At 40.4% G+C, this 20,447-nt stretch overlaps 2 protein-coding genes across 2 annotated transcripts in view; both read right to left on the bottom strand.

The window, feature by feature from the left end:
* Positions 1–8,482, bottom strand: part of pld2 (phospholipase D2) — a 38,239-nt gene extending 29,757 nt beyond the window's left edge. Inside the window, exon 1 of the mRNA XM_079872401.1 lies at positions 7,891–8,482. The gene's annotated coding sequence lies outside the window, so the exon portion shown is untranslated. The remainder of the gene's footprint in view (positions 1–7,890) is intronic.
* A 374-nt stretch (positions 8,483–8,856) lies between these two features.
* chrne (cholinergic receptor, nicotinic, epsilon) lies at positions 8,857–16,179 on the bottom strand. Its single transcript, XM_079872402.1, has 12 exons — positions 15,740–16,179; positions 15,120–15,253; positions 14,762–14,806; positions 13,776–13,885; positions 13,541–13,696; positions 12,879–12,982; positions 11,888–12,088; positions 11,618–11,732; positions 11,413–11,527; positions 11,102–11,309; positions 10,099–10,232; positions 8,857–9,983 (listed from the first exon to the last, which is right to left on the bottom strand). Exons 1-12 carry the CDS (start codon positions 15,813–15,815, stop codon positions 9,816–9,818), a joined length of 1,566 nt encoding a protein of 521 aa, XP_079728528.1. The 5' UTR covers positions 15,816–16,179; the 3' UTR covers positions 8,857–9,815.
* Positions 16,180–20,447: the final 4,268 nt, after the last annotated feature.

Here is a 20,447-nt window from a genome sequence, read left to right as displayed (position 1 = left end):
CCCCACTCGAAATGAGCATGATGTACGAAGTACGTCGTCATGGTTGGGTCTCCGGGTCCCCGGACCGGAACCCAGATTTCATTCTACCCCTGATGACTCACGCGAAAGCATGGGAAAGCATCCCAGGGGCTTTGAAATGGGTGTTAAAGATAGTGAAACAGAGTTACTCGCTGCAATTCGCTCGCAGACCACAGCGCTTCACAGCCCGGGTCGAAACTTCGGTGAATCAGGAAGTAGCACACCTACTTTGCACCGAGATAGCGAATTTACTGAGAAAAGGGGCTGTGGAAACCGTTCCCTTGGCAGAAAGCGAGTCGGGGGTTTTACAGTCGTTACTTCTTAGTACCAAAGAAGGATGGCGGGCTCCGCCCTATACTAGATCTCAGACACTTGAACAAAGCGCTGATGACGCGCTCATTCAAAATGATCACGACCAGACAAATCCTCGCTCGAATTCGACCGGGGGACTGGTTTATATCAGTGTATCTGAAAGACGCCTATTTTCAGATCCAAATAGCAGCCCGTCACAGGCCGTTCATGAGATTCGCCTTCGAGGGCCAGGCTTATCAGTACACCGCCCTTCCCTTCAGCCTGTTGTTAGCACCTTGTACATTTACAAAGTGCATGGACACGGTGCTCGCGCCCCTCAGACGAAGGGGCGTGAGAATCCTGAACTATCTGGATGACTGGCTAATTATAGCACAGTAAAAAGAGGAATTGGTGTTACACAAAACACTACTGCTGACCCATCTCGAGCAGCTGGGTCTCAGAGTCAACTAGACCAAAAGCATTCTACTCCCCAGCCAGAAAATTTCTTTTCTGGGGATAGAACTGGACTCCAGCTCTATGGGGGCGCTCCTGACACAGGAACGCGCGGCAGTGATACAGCGCCTAGTGGCGACATTCACTGTGGGGAAAAATCTCCCCCTCAGAGTGTTTCAGAGGATGATGGGTCTCATGGCCTCAGCCTCGACGGTACTGCAGCTGGGTTTGCTGAATATGCGCCCATTTCAACTATGGTTGAGACGGCGGGTACCAGCGCGAGCATGGACTTCAGGTCTGCTCCGTCTCACGGTGAATCAGATATGCGTTGCCGCTCTGAAACCGAGAATGAGACCCGGCTGGTACCAGTCCAGGGTGAACCTGGGTATTGCCTCACGAATAAAAGTAGTTTCGACAGATGCCTCCAACGTGGGTTGGGGCGCCCTATACGAAGGGAGACCTTCTATGGGTCTGTGGTCAGATGCGGAGAAGCGTCTCCACATAAACTGTCTAGAGATGAAAGCGGTCGAGAATGCCCTTCAGTTCTTCCTCCCTGCGCTAAGGAACCACCACGTTCTAGTCAGAACGGACAACACGTCGGTGGTGTCCTACATAAATCGCCAGTGCGGCCTCAGGTCCCGGAGCCTGCTTGCAATAGCAAAACGCCTCCTCATAGGGAGCCAGCACAATCTGCGCTCGCTGAGAGCAGCGCATGTGCCGGGCGTCCTGAACGTGGGCCCAGATATGCTATCCAGGGCAAAGCTCTCCCCAGGAGAGTGGTCCCTGCACCCCCTTACGGTGCAAAATATCTGGGACATTTTCGGCAGAGCAGAGGTAGACCTGTTCGCGTTGCAAACCAACGCTCATTGCCCAATGTTCTTCTCGAAAGAGAGGGATGCGCTGGCCCTAGACTGGCCCAGACGCCCTCTCTATGCGTTTCCCCCGGTCGCCTTGTTACCACAGGTAATCAAGCGAGTCAGGGAGAGCAAATGCTTGATACTCCTGATAGCTCTGCTATGGGAGAATCAAGTCTGGTTCCCAGAACTGATGGAACTAGGGAGTGCGGCTCCATGGCCGATTCCGCTGAGGAAGGACCTGTTGTCCCAAGCCCAGGGCGCGATTTGGCACCCATACCCCGAGCTGTAGGCTCTACATGTGTGGGCGATCAACTATCACCACTGCACCTCCCGGAGGGAGTGCTGAACACGATCACAGAGGCTAGAGCTCCGTCTACTAGACGGCTCTACACGTCTAAATGGTCAGTGTTCGCTGATTGGTGCTCAGCTCATGATTTAAACCCGCTAAAAGGTGAGGTAACGGTGGTCCTCTCTTTCCTACAAGAGCTGTTGGACAGCGGGAGATCCCCTTCCACATTCAAAGTGTACGTGGCAGCCATAGCAGCGTTCACAAAACCTGCAAATGGCCAGTCGCAAGGAAAGAACGACCTCGTAATCCGTTTCCTCAGGGGTGCTAGGAGGCTGAATCCTCCTCGACCACCCTCGGTTCCGGTTTGGGACCTTTCCACGGTCCTTGAGGCCATGAAAGGCGAACCATTTGAACCACTACACGCGGTGGAGCTAAAATACCTGTCATTCAAAACCGCTTTTCTACTGGCACTAGCTTCAGTAAAACGGGTGGGCGACCTGCACGCGCTCTCAGTAAGCGCTACGTGCTTGGAATTTGGGCCTAATGACTCTAAAGTCATCCTCAAACCAAGACACAGTTATGTCCCAAAAGTGCTTGCGACTCCCTTCAGAGCGCAAGGTATCTCCCTCTCGGCCCTCCCTGCATCTGACAGTGAGGCCGGGGTTAACCTTCTCTGCCCGGTGAGGGCATTAAGGATTTATGTGGAGCACTCCGCCGCTTTTAGGCAAACGGAGCAGCTTTTCGTTTCGTTCGGTGGCCGCATCAAAGGGCTAGCCATCTCGAAACAGACCCTGTCCAGATGGATAGTGGACGCTATCGCGTCAGCTTATGCATCCAAAGGCCTGAACTGCCCTTTGGGGGTTAGGGCCCACTCGACTAGAGGTATGGCCTCGTCATGGGCATGGTCAAGTGGGGTCTCTATCCATGACATTTGTATGGCAGCAGGCTGAGCCTCGCTGTCTACATTTGTAAGGTTTTATAACCTGGAAGTACCTGCCTTACAGGCCAGACTGCTCTCAGTCTGATGATGCTATATTAACATTGTCTACCCAACTCAGTTTGATTAGACTATTGATATACTGCATGTCCTGTGGCCTATGCAGTTTAAGGTGGTCATACTGCCTTAACTGTATAGATATATTTATATGCACCTATCTCATAACACCGAGTCGTCCCGCCCTATTATGCCGTTGCGATCACTTCACTTTACAGGAGCCCCGGGCTACTGCCCTTGGGACATAAGTGTTGAAACTCAGCACGCACGGCGCTTTACATAGGGTTCCCGTAGCGTAAGCTAAACTTACGCAACACGAGAGTACTCTCGTAAGAGAACGACACTCGGTTACTAACGTAACCTCGGTTCTCCATAGAGAGGGAACGAGTGTTGCGTAGCCTGCCGTGCTTGTGCTGCACTTTGGTTTCGCTTCTAGTCGACTGAAATCACTTGTGCAACCTGTGCGAGGGGGTTTTATAGGCTAGCCACACCCCATTTTGGCGGGCTATGACGACAGCGCGGGAAGGCTTCCCATTGGCGCTGGAGTCATGCCAAGACGCACTGATAGGTTGCAGCAGTTGCCGCAGAGCAGCCAATAGGCGCGCGAGCTGTCTCGCCTATGTCTGCCTGCTGCAGCAAATGCGTAATACATTCTAAAAATTAAAGGATAATTTTTTTGCTTCAGTATTCTCGAGAAAAGGAGTTTTCCCATAGCGTAAGCAAAACTTACGCAACACTCGTTCCCTCTCTAGAGAGAACCGAGGTTACGTTAGTAACCGAGTGTCGTTAAATCAGCATGGCCAGTTGCACTGAAGGATACAGGGCAGCCTGACAACATAAGCTGTAAGCACATCAAAATGTAATGTTACGTAGGCCCAGCGTCAACAGCATAAGCGGTAACGACTGCGCAACCCCGTAGTCAAGACTGATTAGAAGGGGGGTAAACACTCACCGGATTGCGGCTGTGCACTTTCCATTGTCAGAGCGGGGCGGCTAGACCTCTATGCTAGAGACTCATAGCATCCGCACTTTTCCTTTTAGACACGGAGCCATGGCCTTTGCCTCGTCTCTCTAGACGCGCGTCTTGCGCACGACTACCAAAGGACGCCGTGGAAGACGGAGTCTTTATTGAAGTAGCCTGGCTGAGATACCGGGCTAAACTATCCTTATCAACAGAGCCTATCGCGTCGAGTCCTTCTAGCGAGCCCGCGAAGAGGACCGGAGTGGCGACGGGCAGCATCAACTCGTGTTAGGGCGGGAGAGGGCCCACCAGCGGCCTGCTGGCGGCAGTGGGCCTCATCCCCGCTGATGCCCGGGTTTATTCCCCTGAGGGCGCGCACTGTCCGGCACATGCCCGTCATCCGTGAGTGCGGCCTCGGTTGATCCTTGTTAGGGTAGAGCGAGTCGATAGGACCTGCACATATCTGGCATGTAAGTTAGCAGCCATCGGAATGCGGGGAGGAAACATGGTGAGTAACCTCTATTGCAACTTCCACGATGACTTCAGATAAGACTTCTAGCGTGAAGAAAGAGATTCTGACGTAATTGTCGCGCCCATGCTATTTATACTGCCTGCGGACCGGTCAGCATTTGCATGTTTTGCGTCAATTGGCCAGTTGTCTCCAGCTGGCGTTAGCCTATAAGATTTCAGTGAAAATGGAGAAGGAAGGGAGTTCCCATATACGTCAGTAGCCGCGTTTCCATTACCCTTCAAATTGCGCAAATTGAAATTGCGAATTAAAAATACGCTCAATGGAAACACGTCAATTTCGCAAAAACTCCCGTTTATCGCAAAAAAGTTTTTACGCTCTCATGAGGTGGTTTTTCAGGCAATTCGAAAAAGGAATATTTCGCAAAACTGCAATGGAAACAGTTTTTGCGCATTTACAGTCACCTGACTTAGAAGACGCGGTGTGTTTGAGGTCCATGTATAGCTACGCAAATAGGCCTAATAATTATTTTATATTATTTTATTTTAACATTTAATAGGCTATATTTAGAAGACGCTTTTATGCAAAAAAAGAACAAAGCGTGAGGAGCGCGCACTGCATGGCACAGAGGCGCGGGCGTGAACACTTGCATTTTCCTATCAACAGTGGAAACAACTTAAAAATACTCTATCATTTCTGGCCATACAGAAAATAATAATACATTATTCTCAACTACTTTTATTTGTGTAAACTCACAATAACAAAATAAAACGTTGTGCTTTTGTAAAGTAAAAGAAAACAATCAGACGCACTTTCATGATCTCCGTAAACTGGAGCGCGAGAACTGAAACAAAATATAGGCTAAAGCTTGAAATGTCCATTTTAAAACGAACAAATTCGAATCGAAAGCTAATACCTTCTGATTTTGTAATTCGTATGAAAGGTGCATTTCTCTCTAAAAGCGCATCTGCTTAACAGCGGAGATGGAGATGTGATTTTAGCCAAAACAATAGTTTATTAATAATATTAATGGCTCTTCTCATTCAGCACTGCGGGAAAACATCAATTCCAGGTTCTAATTTGGCCTTAGAAAACCAGTAAAATCGAGATGTTTTCCATATTAATTTGTGACTATTTTAAATGTTTAATAAAGGGGCAAAAAGTCATAAACAAAAATCTGAAAATTCTTCGATATTTACTTTTTTTTGCGCAGCAGTTGGTGTAGCCAGTTCAAATTAAAATTTTGGTGTTCAACTTTGCGTTTTAAAAAGACAACAACCGTTCATTTTTCGTTTTTCAACTACGGGTTAAAAAAGGAAAAACGAATGGACACAAAATAGCCTACATGGATCGTTTGGACAGAATACGAGACAGAGTTCTTTATTAAATTCATTAAAAAAAAAATAATAATTAGACTATAGGAATACTGGATTCTAAATCTCAAAGAAATGCCACAATCAAAACCTCGGAGCAGAAATGAGGGCGAAACACCCAGAAACTCCATGTGTCGTTCGCATTATAAGGGTCTTTCCCTGATGCTTGGATAACACGCCACGTACTCCTTCCATTAATAATAATAATGTCTAATGCGTTGGCTGTGATATGTTATAAACCAACGTCAGTTGCCGTGATTTTTGGAATGACTTATCGCGAGAGAAAAAAGGACGTTTTAGTCGCATAACATCGGTTAATGGAAACGCCGTAATTTCGCAATAGTTTTTTATCGATATTTAGATAATAGCGCAAAACATTTGCGCAAATCTGTAATGGAAACGCGGCTAGTGACGTAATGTCGAAGTGACCGCCTTGAAAGGGAACTCCAGACACCATGAGCTGTGGAAAACTTTGAGTGATTTAGGAGCTTGTACAGCTTTTTACAGCAGATGCCAATGAAAACACGGTAAGTCTATCCCTCACAGCCTCGCTTTCATACCTGTCATGGCGCTGCTCTGAATAAGGTCTATTAGAGGGTGTTGCACTGGCTGACTGGGCCCACTGTTGCCAGGCAACCAGGCTCCAGGTGAAACACTAGACACAGTGGGAGAGAGAGAAGCTAAAGTAAACTGGAGGAGCTGGAAGAAAGGGAGGGAGAAGTTAAACAAATCATAAACGTATAAAAAGATAGCAGATAAAACCGATCATAAAACCATGTATGAGTAAAATGATTTGACACTGTAGTTCACTCTCAAGATATAGCCTACTGCAGCTGTTTGCATTTGATTTCCAAATGTGCAACTCTTTTGCCTAGATATGAAAACCACAGCTACAAATCATGAACTGTGCCCATGACTCAAAACTATGTGATTTCCTGAAGAGCAATTTACCTGATAACAGCTCAAGCTGCTTACAACCACAATTAATTAACAGATACTTGGAATGGAAAAGGGTAGTTCACCAAAAACAAAAAAAAACATTATTCTGTCATTAATTACTCACACTCACGTTGTTCCAAACCCATACTTTCGTTCGTCTTAAGAATACAAAGTAAGATATTTTTAATGAAATCTGAGAGATTTATGTCCCTTGATTAACAGCAATGCTACTACCACTTTGATGCTACAAAAAGATCATAAAGAGATCGCAAAACGAATCCATGAATTGAGCGGTTTAGTCCAAAAATTCTGATGAGACACGATCACTTTGATGAACAGATTAAATGTAGGCTTTTATTTATATATTAACATTCATCAGCTCACACATGAATTATGGTGAATGGAAGCTCAAGCATGTTCACTTGAGTGCGAGAACCAATGATGTTCATTCTCGTGTGTTACGCAGTGCGTTCTGTTTGAGCTTCAGGTTTGGATTGGAACGACATGTGGGTGAGTTTTGTGACATGTGACTTTTATTAAAAATTTTCATTTTTGGGTGAACTAAACCTTTAAGTCTGTAAAATTGTGTATTATGAAGGTAATGCATGCATTCAATACATAATTAATGTAAATCTAAATCAATCTAATATTCAAATACTTGAAATGATTTCCCCCAGTAACGTTACCTGGCAGGAATAACGTTACGATTATGACTGATAACTATTCTCGTATCTTCTTGTGTCCCGTGAGCAGTGCACACACAACTATCCCAGACACTTTCCTCTTCAAAAATCTCTCCAAACCTGCTTCTTCCTGGCAACCCGGATGAGGCTGTCCACTAATAATCCTTAAACGGTCAAGAACAGAGGATGTGGGAATGAAGAGTCTAACCCGTGGCCGTGAACATCACGCGTTTACGGTGCAACAAATTCTGTCTAGATAGGCAGTTCACTAGTTTTTGGGACAGATCCATTTTTATGCATCAATGACCTTCTTCATTTTGTGACCATTAACATTCCTGTCTCGTGTTTTATGGGACACCCTTCACTCGCCAAATAAAACGAAACTCTGAAACCTTTATAAAATCGTATGATTTATAACAATAAACGGTTTCACAGATTGTAAAGACAAGCGTAAGAATTATATTTTACAATACACTGTTGAAAATATGTATGAAGCCACATTTTCCGATGCACGGTGATCGTATTTCCTCCTTCTAAACAAGACATTATTAAATATTACTCACCCACAAGGAAACTGTCGCGATTAAGTGTTTGTTTTGCTCTTTGTAGTTTCGTATGTTGTTATTTCCAAGTTATACTCCAACTTCTGGATAACTTTTCTCCCATCACAACTTCCAAGGCGTAGTAGGTTTGCTGCTGTAACATTCAACGTAGACAAACTTGAGAGGCCGAATTTACCGTAAAGCCCCGAGAATGATCTCCTGAAAGAATCTAGAAGTAGCCTACGTATGCAGCTACCTTTTACATGGCCGTTCTGGCGCATATATAAATGTGGTCCGTTTAGAGAAACATTCCATAAATATATTGTCCCTATAAGTGCTGTCTGGATTATTAAAACAAATATTCCCCAAGTGTATTTGTCATTGGCGTAAACGTTCCACAACCACACCGTAATTTGCGTAGATGCGACGCGTGCTGCAGCACAGATACGCAGCGTCTTGTTACAGAATATCCTCAGAGGCGCTGGTGGAGCATCTGCACTGGTGGAACAGTGGATTTATGAGTACTCTAACAACAACGCACTGATAATATCTACATAAGAGGAGACACTCAGAGAGCCTGGACCACAGGAAGCAAATACACGACAGAAAGCTCTGGGTATGGCAGGAAATTAAAACCCTCAGTGCACTAGGCTAGCAACAGCACAGGAAATCGTCACTGGAATTAAAAATACCGTTTAAACAGGCTCACATGAAACCATTTCACTGTGCACTGTAAAACATCTTTTTCACTTTAACTTGAAAACTAAAATGTAACTGCTGCTGAAGTCAGAGTTTCAATATATCCCTCCACTTTTATACATAATTATACACACATTCACAGAGATCGTGACCGACCGTAGGCCTACTGTGTTGTCTATATTAGGAATTGTTCTGTTAATTTGTAACTGTAGACTACTAAATTGTCTGTACCTTTACATATTAAAGTAAAACTCTCTCTCTCAAAAAAAAAAAGACAAAAGATGTCACTGGATTCTACACTTTTGTACTTTATTTACCCCTCAAGGGTACATATTTCCTTAAAGGTAGCCTATAGTATTACCTTTAAAAAAAAGTGTAAGTATACCTTTTAAAAGAATTCTGCCCCATAGACAGCTTTTGTACAATTTTTCTTTCTACGAGTGTGGTAGCTGAGCTAAAAAAAAAAAAAAAAATCAAATAGATGTCTACCTTGAATATGCCAGTTAATTTTTTCTCCGGCTTTGGTGCATGTAGAAAAATCAGAACAGCACAGTGCTTAATAACGATTTAAAAGTGTTCTTACAAGCAGACTTCAAACTTTTTTTTCTTGTAAATTTGCAGTGCATATCTTAAGACAGTGTTAATTAATATGTGTGTGTGTGTGTGTGTAAAGCTTATAATAAACTATGTAAAATTGCATAAGTGAAATTTAACATTTAAAACAACAATGAAATACATAAGATAGAACAAACAAAAATGAACATGCATCTCAATAATACTAGTGCTAAATACTACAGTACAATAAAGAAAGGGTCTGATGTAACACACTGTGAACAGTAACACACACTGAGACGATTACCTGGGTTGGGGCGTTGCAAAATGCAGCCACAGTGAACTGGAGAACCATTACATGGTATGAAATGAGCTGAAATCTTTATAATTTATTCCTTGTTATTTCACTTTCAATCCTTTTCTTTCTTTTTTTTGCACAACTATAAGCAAAATGTACATTCCTGTAAAAATCCCACTAGTGTAAGTAATATTTAGTACACAATGTCAATGCATGCATGGACAAATATCAAATATAAGACAAGATCTCATATCAAGTCGAACGATACTGTTCAAATCAAGTACAACTCTAACTCCAGATAAAACTTGTCCTAGTATTTTTTATGTTCCAAATAAGCAGAAAGGAATTGCTCGTTCCATCTCTCTACCTGTTGGACAGAGTCTTCAGAGTTGCTTCTCTACTCAGGTAAGTACTTTTTGTTCTCCCAAGGAAATGGGTAATCAGGTGCCTGGTTGAAGTGACCCATGAGGAAGATGGCCACTGTTCCAACAGAGAATAGCAATATGGCTGCCCAGAAACAAACCTTGTCAATCATCTTTCCAATCAGCACCCAACTCTCCATCTCCTGAGAAAAAAAAAAGAGGGAAAACAAGATAAATAAAACAGTGTGTTAGTGGAGATGACCGCACTTATGATGTTTATAAAAGTGTTTTCTTGCTAGGACACAAACACACACTTACAGATCCGATGTCATTCTGCTGCTTAGTGGATTCAGCAATGAAGTTGCAGGCATCCACACACTCTTTTATTTCTGGTGCTGTCTTTGCCAGACTCTTGTATAGGTTTGCCGTACTGCTCACATCAATTTCATCCACTAGAGGGAGACATACACAAACAAACACATTTTAAGCTACAACGGAATTAAATGTTTTACACACTACACCACTAATTGTTAAAGTCGGCATGAAACAGAAGTTGACAGTTTTTTTTCTTCCATATTGTGTCATAGCCGAGTAAAACGGCTTCTGGAATGAGAAAAAAATGTATGGCGGGACTGGATTTCGTCCTCGGGAATTGACTGGATCATAGGAAGTTGGTCGTTGCTAACTAAATGGAGGCAGATCTGATCTGAACACCAGTTTACAATCAGTTGTGGAGGATATTTAGTCCCACCTTCTGCTGAGACATAGGTCATGAAGAGAACAAATGTCATTTCGAGGGGGAGGGGAGGTTAGCATTTTTGATTGAAGAGTGCACATGAAATAAAAAAAATAATGATGTGTATGGACATTTCCTTCATAATAAACACTGCAACATTCTTTAAAAAAATAAGAATTGTCCATTTTGATTTCATTGAATCAAAATTGTATGGAAATTTGCAGTGTTTATTAAATATGATTTATCCGTGCACATCATTATTTCTTTCAAATTCATGTGCCCTTATAATCTTTAATCAAAATAACTTCCCCTCCGTCTTGTAACGACATCTCATCTCTTCTCTGATGAAGTGTTCACTGGCACGAAGGCGGGACAACCTGTCACTCAGATGAGATCACAGCAATAGCAAACCACAACCTTTCAATTAATTCCTAAAGGACAAGATCAAGTTCCGCCCTACAAGAAGCCGTTTCACTTGGATACTTCCGTTTTATGCCGACTGACCACATGTATGCATCTGTAGTTCACTATATTGCTGTATAATAATGAATTCTTTAGGTAAGTGAATGTTTGAATTTGTTTTACCAATTGAGCGCATAAGTCCATGTCTTTCTCTCTGTTTATCAAACATCATCTCACTGCGTGGCTGTTTCAAAACATATTCCTCTGCCCTCTGCATCAGCCCAAACGAACTGCGGCGCCTCTCCCTCATTTCATACGTCCCTCCACCTGGCTCCTCCTCATCCACAAATGAGGCCATGCCAAGGAAACGAGGGACCACCACGAGGAAAATCTAGTGGATATAAGAGAAGTACAGTAAAAGAAGGACTACAGATTCAGCAATATTTATAATTAGGAAATATGATATATTTAGGACAAAACACACATAAACGCACATGTTTGATGGTGTGCGACATGTTGTGTGTACTAGGACTGCGGAGGGAGAAGTTGAGGACAATAATGCAGTTGGTCACGATCAATGTGGTCATACACATGACGAAGATTAAATACCTAAAACAAAGCAAGAAAGAGGGGAGTTAAAGCCAGTAAGACTGATACAACTTGGTTTAAAAATGCAGCTGTCTACACACTGACACTCACTTGCCAATAAGAGGCACGGAAAGTGACGTTTCTGGAATCTTCTGAGCAATCAGGAAGAGAAACACCGTCTGAGCCAACAGTACAGAAATGGACACAGTCAACTTCTGCCCTCCAGCTAAAAGAGACAGAAAGAAAGAAAGATAAACAGTGTACAGAGACAGACAGAGGGAGTACCACTACCAACATTGTAAGACAAATAGAAAGGGATCTTTATACTGTATTTTGAGGCATACTGTACATTAACCTCAGAATATCTACACATGCAAACACCTTGTGCAGGTAGAAAAAAGGCCAGAACAACCAGAGAGGAGATGAGAGAGCAGGGCAGGATGATGTTGATGATGTAGAAGAGTGGTTTCCGCTGGATGATGAGGTTGAAATACACCTCCTGGTACTCTATGTCATCGGGGGAGTAACGCAAGTTCGTCATCTTACGGGCGGGACGGTGCTTAATTGCCCACTCCCCGTTTTCTGTGAGAACATATAATTAGAGCATCAGAAGAAAGACATGTGATTGGATGAACTTTCCTCTTAGTATTAAATGTGATGTAATAAATGCTTTATACAGTGATGTTTTTTTTTTTTTTACAGACTCCCTATTTTATCTGTTCTTGATTTATCTTTTTGAATTGTAATTGCTTTAAGAGTTTCATCATTATTTTTAATCGGTTCATTGAAATTTTTTTGTTTCAAATTTTTAATAAATTACACTACCGTTCAAAAATTGTTTTATGTTTTTGTGTGTAGTCTCTTCTGCTCACCAAGGCTGCATTTTTTTTATCAAATATACAGTAAAAAAAAAAAAAAAAAAAAACATTTGTGAAATATTACAATTGTTTTCTTTAATATATTTTCAAATTTAATTTATTTCTGTAATGGCAAAGCTGAATTTTCAACAGTCATTACTCCAATCTTCAGTGTCACATGATCATTCAGAAATCATTTTAATATGCTGATTTGGTGCTCAAGAAACATTTCTTATTATTATCAATGGTACAAACAGTTCTTCTGTTTCATATTTTGTGGAAACTGGGATGCGTTTTTTTTTTTTTTTTTTTTTTTTTTTGCAGGATTCTTTAATGAATAGAAATTTCAATAGAACAGCATTTATTTGAAATAAAAATATTAAGCAACATTATAAATGCCTTTACTGTCACTTTTGATCATATTAACTACTGAATAAAGGTATTCATTTCTTTTAAAAAAATCTTAGTGATCTCAAATTTGTGTCTTAGTGTGTGTGTGTGTGTAAACTGTGCACCTGTGAAGGCCTCAGGATCGATGTCCACCCACTCAATAGGCTTCCCTGTATCTCCATCTTCTGCCAATACCATAATAATTTCATTTGCACTGTATGTCTGAGACCTGTAGATGTAAAATAAAATATATCTAGCTTTACATAAAAAGAAATAATAAAAATGAAAAAATCATGAATCTCCATGAACCCATGAGACTTGCATTTAAAGGTATATTTCACCGCTGGAAAGATGACTGTGTATTTAAATTGGGTCATTTATGTAGTAGAAATGTGAAATTATTTTAGAAGTTGGTGCCTTCTAGACTGAGAAAAGCCAAAAAATGTATTTTTGGATCATGTGGATGAAAGACAACAACTCCCAGAATGCACTTCGCTGCCCGACGAGGCCACTCCCAAGCCACGCTTACCGGTTACAGAGGGCAGTATTGGAAGAAATGATACAACTAGGCTACTAGTTGACTCGAAACTGAAAAGACGCCGTTTTATCGTGAGATCCCACCCCGTATGGGCGGGTTGAAAAATCACAATACAGAAATCTCTCGTCTCAGGGGGACATGGGGAGGGAAGCATGGTCATTCGAAAATACTACCGGGTTTCTATTGATACAAAGCTTAATGCTAATCGGCGAAGTATCCCTTTAAACCCAAATCTCACTCTGTGCCAACCTGAAGACTAGTGTGCAGTTCTGCCAGTCAAAAGGGAAGTAGGTGATCTCAATGGTACAGGTACTGCGGTAGATGGCAGGGGGAAGCCAGTACATGGAGCCGTCACTTGAAATCAACACATTAGCGTAGTATGCCACATCAAACTTGCCATCAATGCTGTTAAGAGAGTAGAAAAGAGGTCATTTTTCAAGTGACAGAGAGACAATACTGGAAAACTCTTTTACTGCTAACTCACTTGTTTTCCAAAACTATGTCTGGTAGCCACACAGTGTTGTATGGCACACGGATCGTATCAATGCCGTGATATTCAGATGTATTCCATGCAAGACGGTAATCCTGCCATTGCTAAAGAGCAGAAACATGAAAGAAGAAAAGCAGGAATTAGCAGGACATAGAACAGAAAAAAGAAGTGCAGACAGACACATGTACCGCATTATAAGACATTTTAGATTATAATCATGAACCAATGAAGGAGCAAAAATAGGAGAGAGAAAATTGTTCAGAAAAAAGATCAAGTAAATATGGAGAAATGATGCAAAGGAATAGGAAAAAGCTTAAAAAAAAGTACTGTAAGCTCAATATTTTACATCTTGAAATATAAGATAATTAAGATAAATGAATATGAAAGATAAATTATTTCTTTGAAGCATCTTGAAGGCCATTCACACAAAACAAGTTTTTGTATCCTACTGCACTGCGTTTCTATTGTTTTTCTGTAAACGGACGAGACAGACGTCTTTAAATGTGTAGTACGCCATGCCAAGTTTAACTTTTAAAAAGGTTTTGAAAACTTTTGAAAAATGTTTTGTTTCTTTTTTTAACACTGGGTATCACATTTTAGTGTTTTAATTCACCTGTTCAAAATCCATGTTATTGATCTTATGTAGATTAATTTATGTATATGCTTTTTTTAAGCACATCATTTTTTATCAAAATGTCATAAGTGTTCCAGGAAAAAGTCAGACCTCTCTCTTTTGATGTATGCCAGACTTCTATAATCATTTAAACCCTTTTTTTTTTTCTTTTTTTTTTTTAATGGACTGCAAGCTCTCAAACTGCCTCCATCCAATCAACAACCAGTGAAGAGAAGAGAGTACTATCCTTACATTGTTTTATTTCACTCAAATGCATGAAAAGATCTGTCGTTACTTACATCGCGACTTTAAAAGTAAAAACACGTTCTGTGTGAGCGGCCCCTAGGAGGTTGCATAAGATACTTACAATCTCAATCCAAACATTTGTAGTGAGAGTCTCCGCTTTTTCATTCTGTTCAGGGAAGAAAAGATTCTTAATGTAAATAGTCTCTAGCTGTTGCACTGTGCACAGTCCCTGTTGAATATATAATTTAATTATATATAAAAGAAACTACAAACATTATCTAAATATTACCAAAATATTTTATAATATGCTAGCAATGATGTACATGCACATTTCTAAAAACAAATTTTATGTTATTTGTAATATTTCAGCTTTTACTTATTTTTACTGCTATTTAGATCACTGATATATAATGTAATGATATATGTCTGTTTACTAAAAACTCACAATACTTGTTACTGTTGTCAGGGAGATTAGTTACCAATGAGATGAGGTTGGTAAGGGTTAACTTGACCTGAACCTTCACTTTTTCATCAATGTTTCTTGCTGGTCGAATATTTTTATTGTAGTTCTTAAATTTATCTGCAATCAACTGCCTCTCCTCATTTCCACTGACTGCAAAATAAAGAATGAAAGACAGAAATTAGCTTAAAAACATTGTTAGTAGACAAATTGAATAAATTAGTGAATAAAGTGTGAAAACTGAGAGTTTATAGAATTTATTACTAAAAGTTAACATCGTAATATTTAAGATTTCCTAGGGAGATATATCAATTATCATTCAATTTTAATGTTACAAGATTCCAAATCATAGCATAATATTCATAATATGCATTAGTCATTTAATACTTTGACTCAGCACTGTAAACCCAATAAAGTAGGCTACAGTAGCTTACACTGCAGACACCTAAACACAATGTTAATGTTTGTAACAGCTTTATATTACATTTTTATATGATTAAATATCCACAAAATAGAAAGGACCTTTATAAAATATAATGCACTTCAATATAAAGCTGCCCGCGGTCACAGTGCAGTGGCAAGTGTGATAAAGACGGAGAGCCACGTCAGTCACTGTTTGAAGCACACAAGAGCACGTACCTTGTAGTACTAATACAGTGGCCACGAGCGCAAAAGCAAATACACACGTCCTGCCGAACCGGTCGGCCATGGCCATGGTCGCCAAAAGACGGTCTTGAAAGTTGGTAACAAAGAGACAGACACGTAACTTTCCAGCAGTCAGTAACCAAGCTCTCTCTCTTCTCTTCGGTGCTCCAGCTGTCACTGCACGAGGCTCGAGTTACAGCGCTCTTAAAGTCACATTCACTAATCGCCAATATCATAACGCCACTAATAATAAGCAACAATGATTCAGATTATGTAGGCTACTTCTCAAGTATGACTGTAGTGATCTCAGATATAATGAATAGAGCCAAAAACATGCTGACAGGAGCGTGAATTTCAAGTGGCAGTGGCTTTGGTTCACTCAACTGCTGCGCGAGCTCATGATGATGCTTACAGTCGTGCATTTCGAGTATCATAATGGCTTAATGACAATACGTATAACGGTTATTGATAGTGTTGTTCAGCCTTGGGGAATTGTGTTTCAGTCTGAGCAAATGATAAGCAATGTCAACAGGTGTAAGGGTGGGGAGGGGGGCTTAAGGGCCACAGTGTTGATGTCTCCCATGCACGTGGGTATAAATAACCAGTGCTCTGCTCTGTATATCACAGGAACAAAGTAAATGCAGGGGTTATGGAGCCAATGGTGTGTTGTGTTGTATAAGAAATGTCCGTAAAAATATGCCCCAATGTACATAATATGAAGGCATTTTTTCCTTCAAGAAGTTTTAAACAAGAAGTTTTACTTGTATTTTGAAATACGCATTGCATAAAATAACAGATGTCCTGGCAGAAAATTGCCAGTACCTTTCCTTTTTCTACAGATTTTTCTCTCACATTGTACATGGGGACCAAGAATATAAAACTTGAAATTATCTTACATTGGCATGTCTTTATGTGGAAACACCTATAAACACAATATGGGTTTGGCAGTAGGGGTAGGGGACAGATAATATCATAGCTCAGTATCAAACCAATAAAGGTCAATAGAAAAGTGTGTGTGTGTGAGGGAACAACGAGAACTGTTAAAAGTTTATTTTTGTTCCCAGAAGTTAAAAAGCTCAACGGTGAGTTATGAGAGATGTCTGAGTGGTGAGCTCATGTACAAAACTGTCCTGCATGTCAGGTTTCAAATGATTTATGAGGTCCAGCACACACTATGATAGCTGACACTATAGGTCGGTTATAAAGAATGTCTGCACACCATAGAGAGCATTTCAAATGAAATAGCCACCATTCAATAATCATGCACACAGACTTTAATAACAGGAGAGGTCAGGCTCTTTGATGCCATTTTAGATGCAAATTAGATGCAAATTAGATTATGGAATCATGTTGTTTATTTCATGGATTTTTATTGTATTTACATTCTGTATGAGCCAACTGGCATCGATGCATTGCTTGGCCAGTTGCTGGCCACTGGGCTTAAGTGGTACAAGGTACATGAGCTTAAGTGTTACTGGATTGCAAAGCTTGTTGGTGGGTTTACCGGAGCATGAATTCCTGTCTCCTTTGTGTACTAATAATATGACCTGAAATTGAACCGTGTTCTATGTGGGTAACCGGAAACTCCACATCCGGGGAAACGTGACACACTGTCTTTGCCAAATGAGAATGTCAAAAATGCATGTGATAAGTGTCATGAACAGTGACTTTTTGTCTTAATTTTCTAAATGTGTCTTACCAAAATGTATTCATCATATTTGATTTATCTCACCATGAGCATAGCAAACACCCCAAATTGTTAGATGAAAAGCCTCCTGAAAAATTGTTGGTAGATACAAGGGTTGCTTGCATATCCGCACCTCCTCAATTCCAAATGTATTCTTTAAGTAATACATAAATAAATATATTAAAAACAGTCCAGCAGGGGGAGCTCTGCTACACTCAAATAAAGGTTCTTCAATGGTTCTTTGCAGCACTTTAGATACACCAAAAACAACTTGAACTTAGCTTTGTTTTTATTGATGTATTAAATTATTAACCACGATTAATTTTGTGATTCCAGAAATTTCAAGAATTGTATGTTTATTTAACTAAATAAAAACAGTAGTAATTTAAAAGAAATATATTGCAGTTTACATCTTGATTTTGTCTGTTTTTAGCATTTTAATTTAGATTAGTTAGATTATTTTCAATAAATAATTAGTAAATTGAAATACCTTTAAGTCATCCTGCAGCCCCCTTTGTTGCAGGTATAACTTCCTATGTTAATTAAGGTTTATATAGTTTCCATAACAGAACTGAAGATACATTTTTCCAAAGATACACCAGGGTAAGGACCCCAGTGGGCCCCTGGTTGAGAACCACTGCTGTATGTGTTCTTGAAATGATTGTGGTAGGGTCCGTGTATCATCTGATCATTTCATTTCCTATTTGGAATGGAATAAAGAGAAATGAAAAGACGGATCGTTTATTTGTTTTTTCGTTTAGTTTAATAAACGGAAAATGAGATTTCGGCTCGATTTCTCAATTTTCGTTTGTGGTTTACAAATTGAGTTCGCACATGTGGGCGGCGCTGAAACGCCCCTTTCATTTGATTGGTCAAACAGCTTCGTCTTCAGTAGGCTACAGCCAGAATAAGAGTCCATACTGCACACTTAAATCCCACTTTAATAAGCTTTTGCACCACTCGCTGACATATGATGCAGAAATATGTTGCTGGGAACACAATTAGTGCTGCTGCGAAGCTTCGTTTCTAATGTCCGACACTTAAGAGATCGCAAGCCATAGGCTACAATATGCTGACATGGAGTTTGGTATTTGACTAAATTTGGTTTTCAAATTAAGTCATAATAATTTGAAACTTATTAAAATGGCTGCTCCAGTAGTAAGATGAAAAAATGTATCTTCAGTAGCCTAGAAATCTAGATGCACCCTAACAGCAGCAAAATGTATTTTGCAGCCAGGGTAGTCTAGCAACTCTCCGTTGACTTTCGGAGCTGTAAAAACCTAAATTGGGTCAGGCCAATCACATCGCGTATAGAGTAGGCGGGGCGGGCTTAACATAATAACGACAGAGTTGTGATGGTTCCCTGCTACTTGAAAACAAAGAAGAGTTGCTGCTTCTGGCGAACAGTCTTTCAAATTGGCTTTGGTTGCGACTCTGGAGGACTTGGAGTTGAGATGTGTTCGTAGTTTTGCCGGCCAGATTCAAAAGTTGAATCTATCAACTAGCTCCGCTGTTGGGAAAACGCTCTGGTTGGTTGAAACGCTGTCCTATTGCGTGCAGAGGGAATTTGAAAGACAGCCGTTTATCCCGCCCCTCGGATTGGTGAGTTGCCAGACCTAACATCTTGATGTAGCTATATCTTCAGTTCTGTTATGGAAACTATATAAACCTTAATTAAACATAGGAAGTTATACCTGTATGATAGATCAGCTGCAGGCACCATCTTCTGGTCAGACGTGGGAATTCATTCGGTGCGACTTTCACTGGCTGTGCATTATGGGTATTCTCTAGCCATTGGACGCATAAAGAAAAATTCACTTTGAAGCGTTCTGTTTAAACTGCTCATTTGTTCATTTCTGTTGAGACTTTAGAAGCATACCAGCATCTGGAACAAGTGGATGGTCTATTTTAAATGGTGTCATGGATTGCGTTTGAGCTTATGTTTGTTCAGAGTATTTGACTGCAAATTGTTTTGTAAACGAGGCACAGTTTAAAGGTTTGCAAACAAACTTTTCTTGATAGATAAGATGAAGCAGTCAACGGTATTGTCTCTGACAGCAGCTGCGTCAAAATCCATAAGTAAATTATTTCATAATGCTTTGTCTGTAAATTAAGGTTTTATATGTTTTCAAAACTTTTCTTGCATGCAATAGCGAGTCGAGTGGCTGTTGATATTGTTTCCTGTGCAATTATATTAGCCAATCAAACAGTAGCCGTATGCTGAAATTCCTTTAAGGAACCACCCCTTAAAGCAACACCAAATGAAGAGTTCAGATGCAAAAGCCTCTTAGTGCCATGACTGCCATCTGAAATTCTCTTGCAAGTTTGCCAGATTGGGTAGCAGATCTGTTGTTCGAATGAGACATAAGTAGTCAGTAACAGATCCGCACACCGAATAAGCTCCCATTCAAAAAATGTTTTATTAGTGACGTTTCGGGCCTCACATGGCCCTTCCTCAGACTAACAGGAAGTGTACAAACAGTTACCCTTTTAAAGTCTGTATCACGTGACCCCACCATCACACAAATTGGATACATCCATCAACATACATTGATATTTACATATTTATACATCGTGTCCAGCAAGGATAAAGAATTATATATTTACATATTTACATATTGATTCCCACTGTTAAATTGTCTAACATATATATTTTTTTAACCATCCCTCATATTCCAGTGTAAAAACATATCAGATGGTACATCACACTTATTACATTATTTGTACAGAAAGAACTAAGAAATTCAAAGAGACTATATGTATTACCATTCATAAAGACTATCCGTACGTCAAGACAGAAAACATAGAGAATCAAAAAACATTATTGAAAAATCCATATTAAGGTAAAAGTCAGATGGGGATTCAGACAATTTTCAAACTTGATCAGACAAGTAAAAAAGCATCTGTTATAAACTCAGCATTTCATTATTTATATACAGAGGACCAAGTTATTCAAAGAGACTATACCTATAAATCAAGAGACTGTAGAGAAAACAGCAAAGTAGAGAATCAAAA

The sequence above is a fragment of the Squalius cephalus genome (assembly GCF_949319135.1).
Source record: "Squalius cephalus genome assembly, chromosome: 5".
Lineage (NCBI taxonomy): Eukaryota > Metazoa > Chordata > Actinopteri > Cypriniformes > Leuciscidae > Squalius > Squalius cephalus.
Note: the sequence above shows the minus strand (reverse complement) of the source record. Positions and strands in the feature narration are given on the sequence as shown.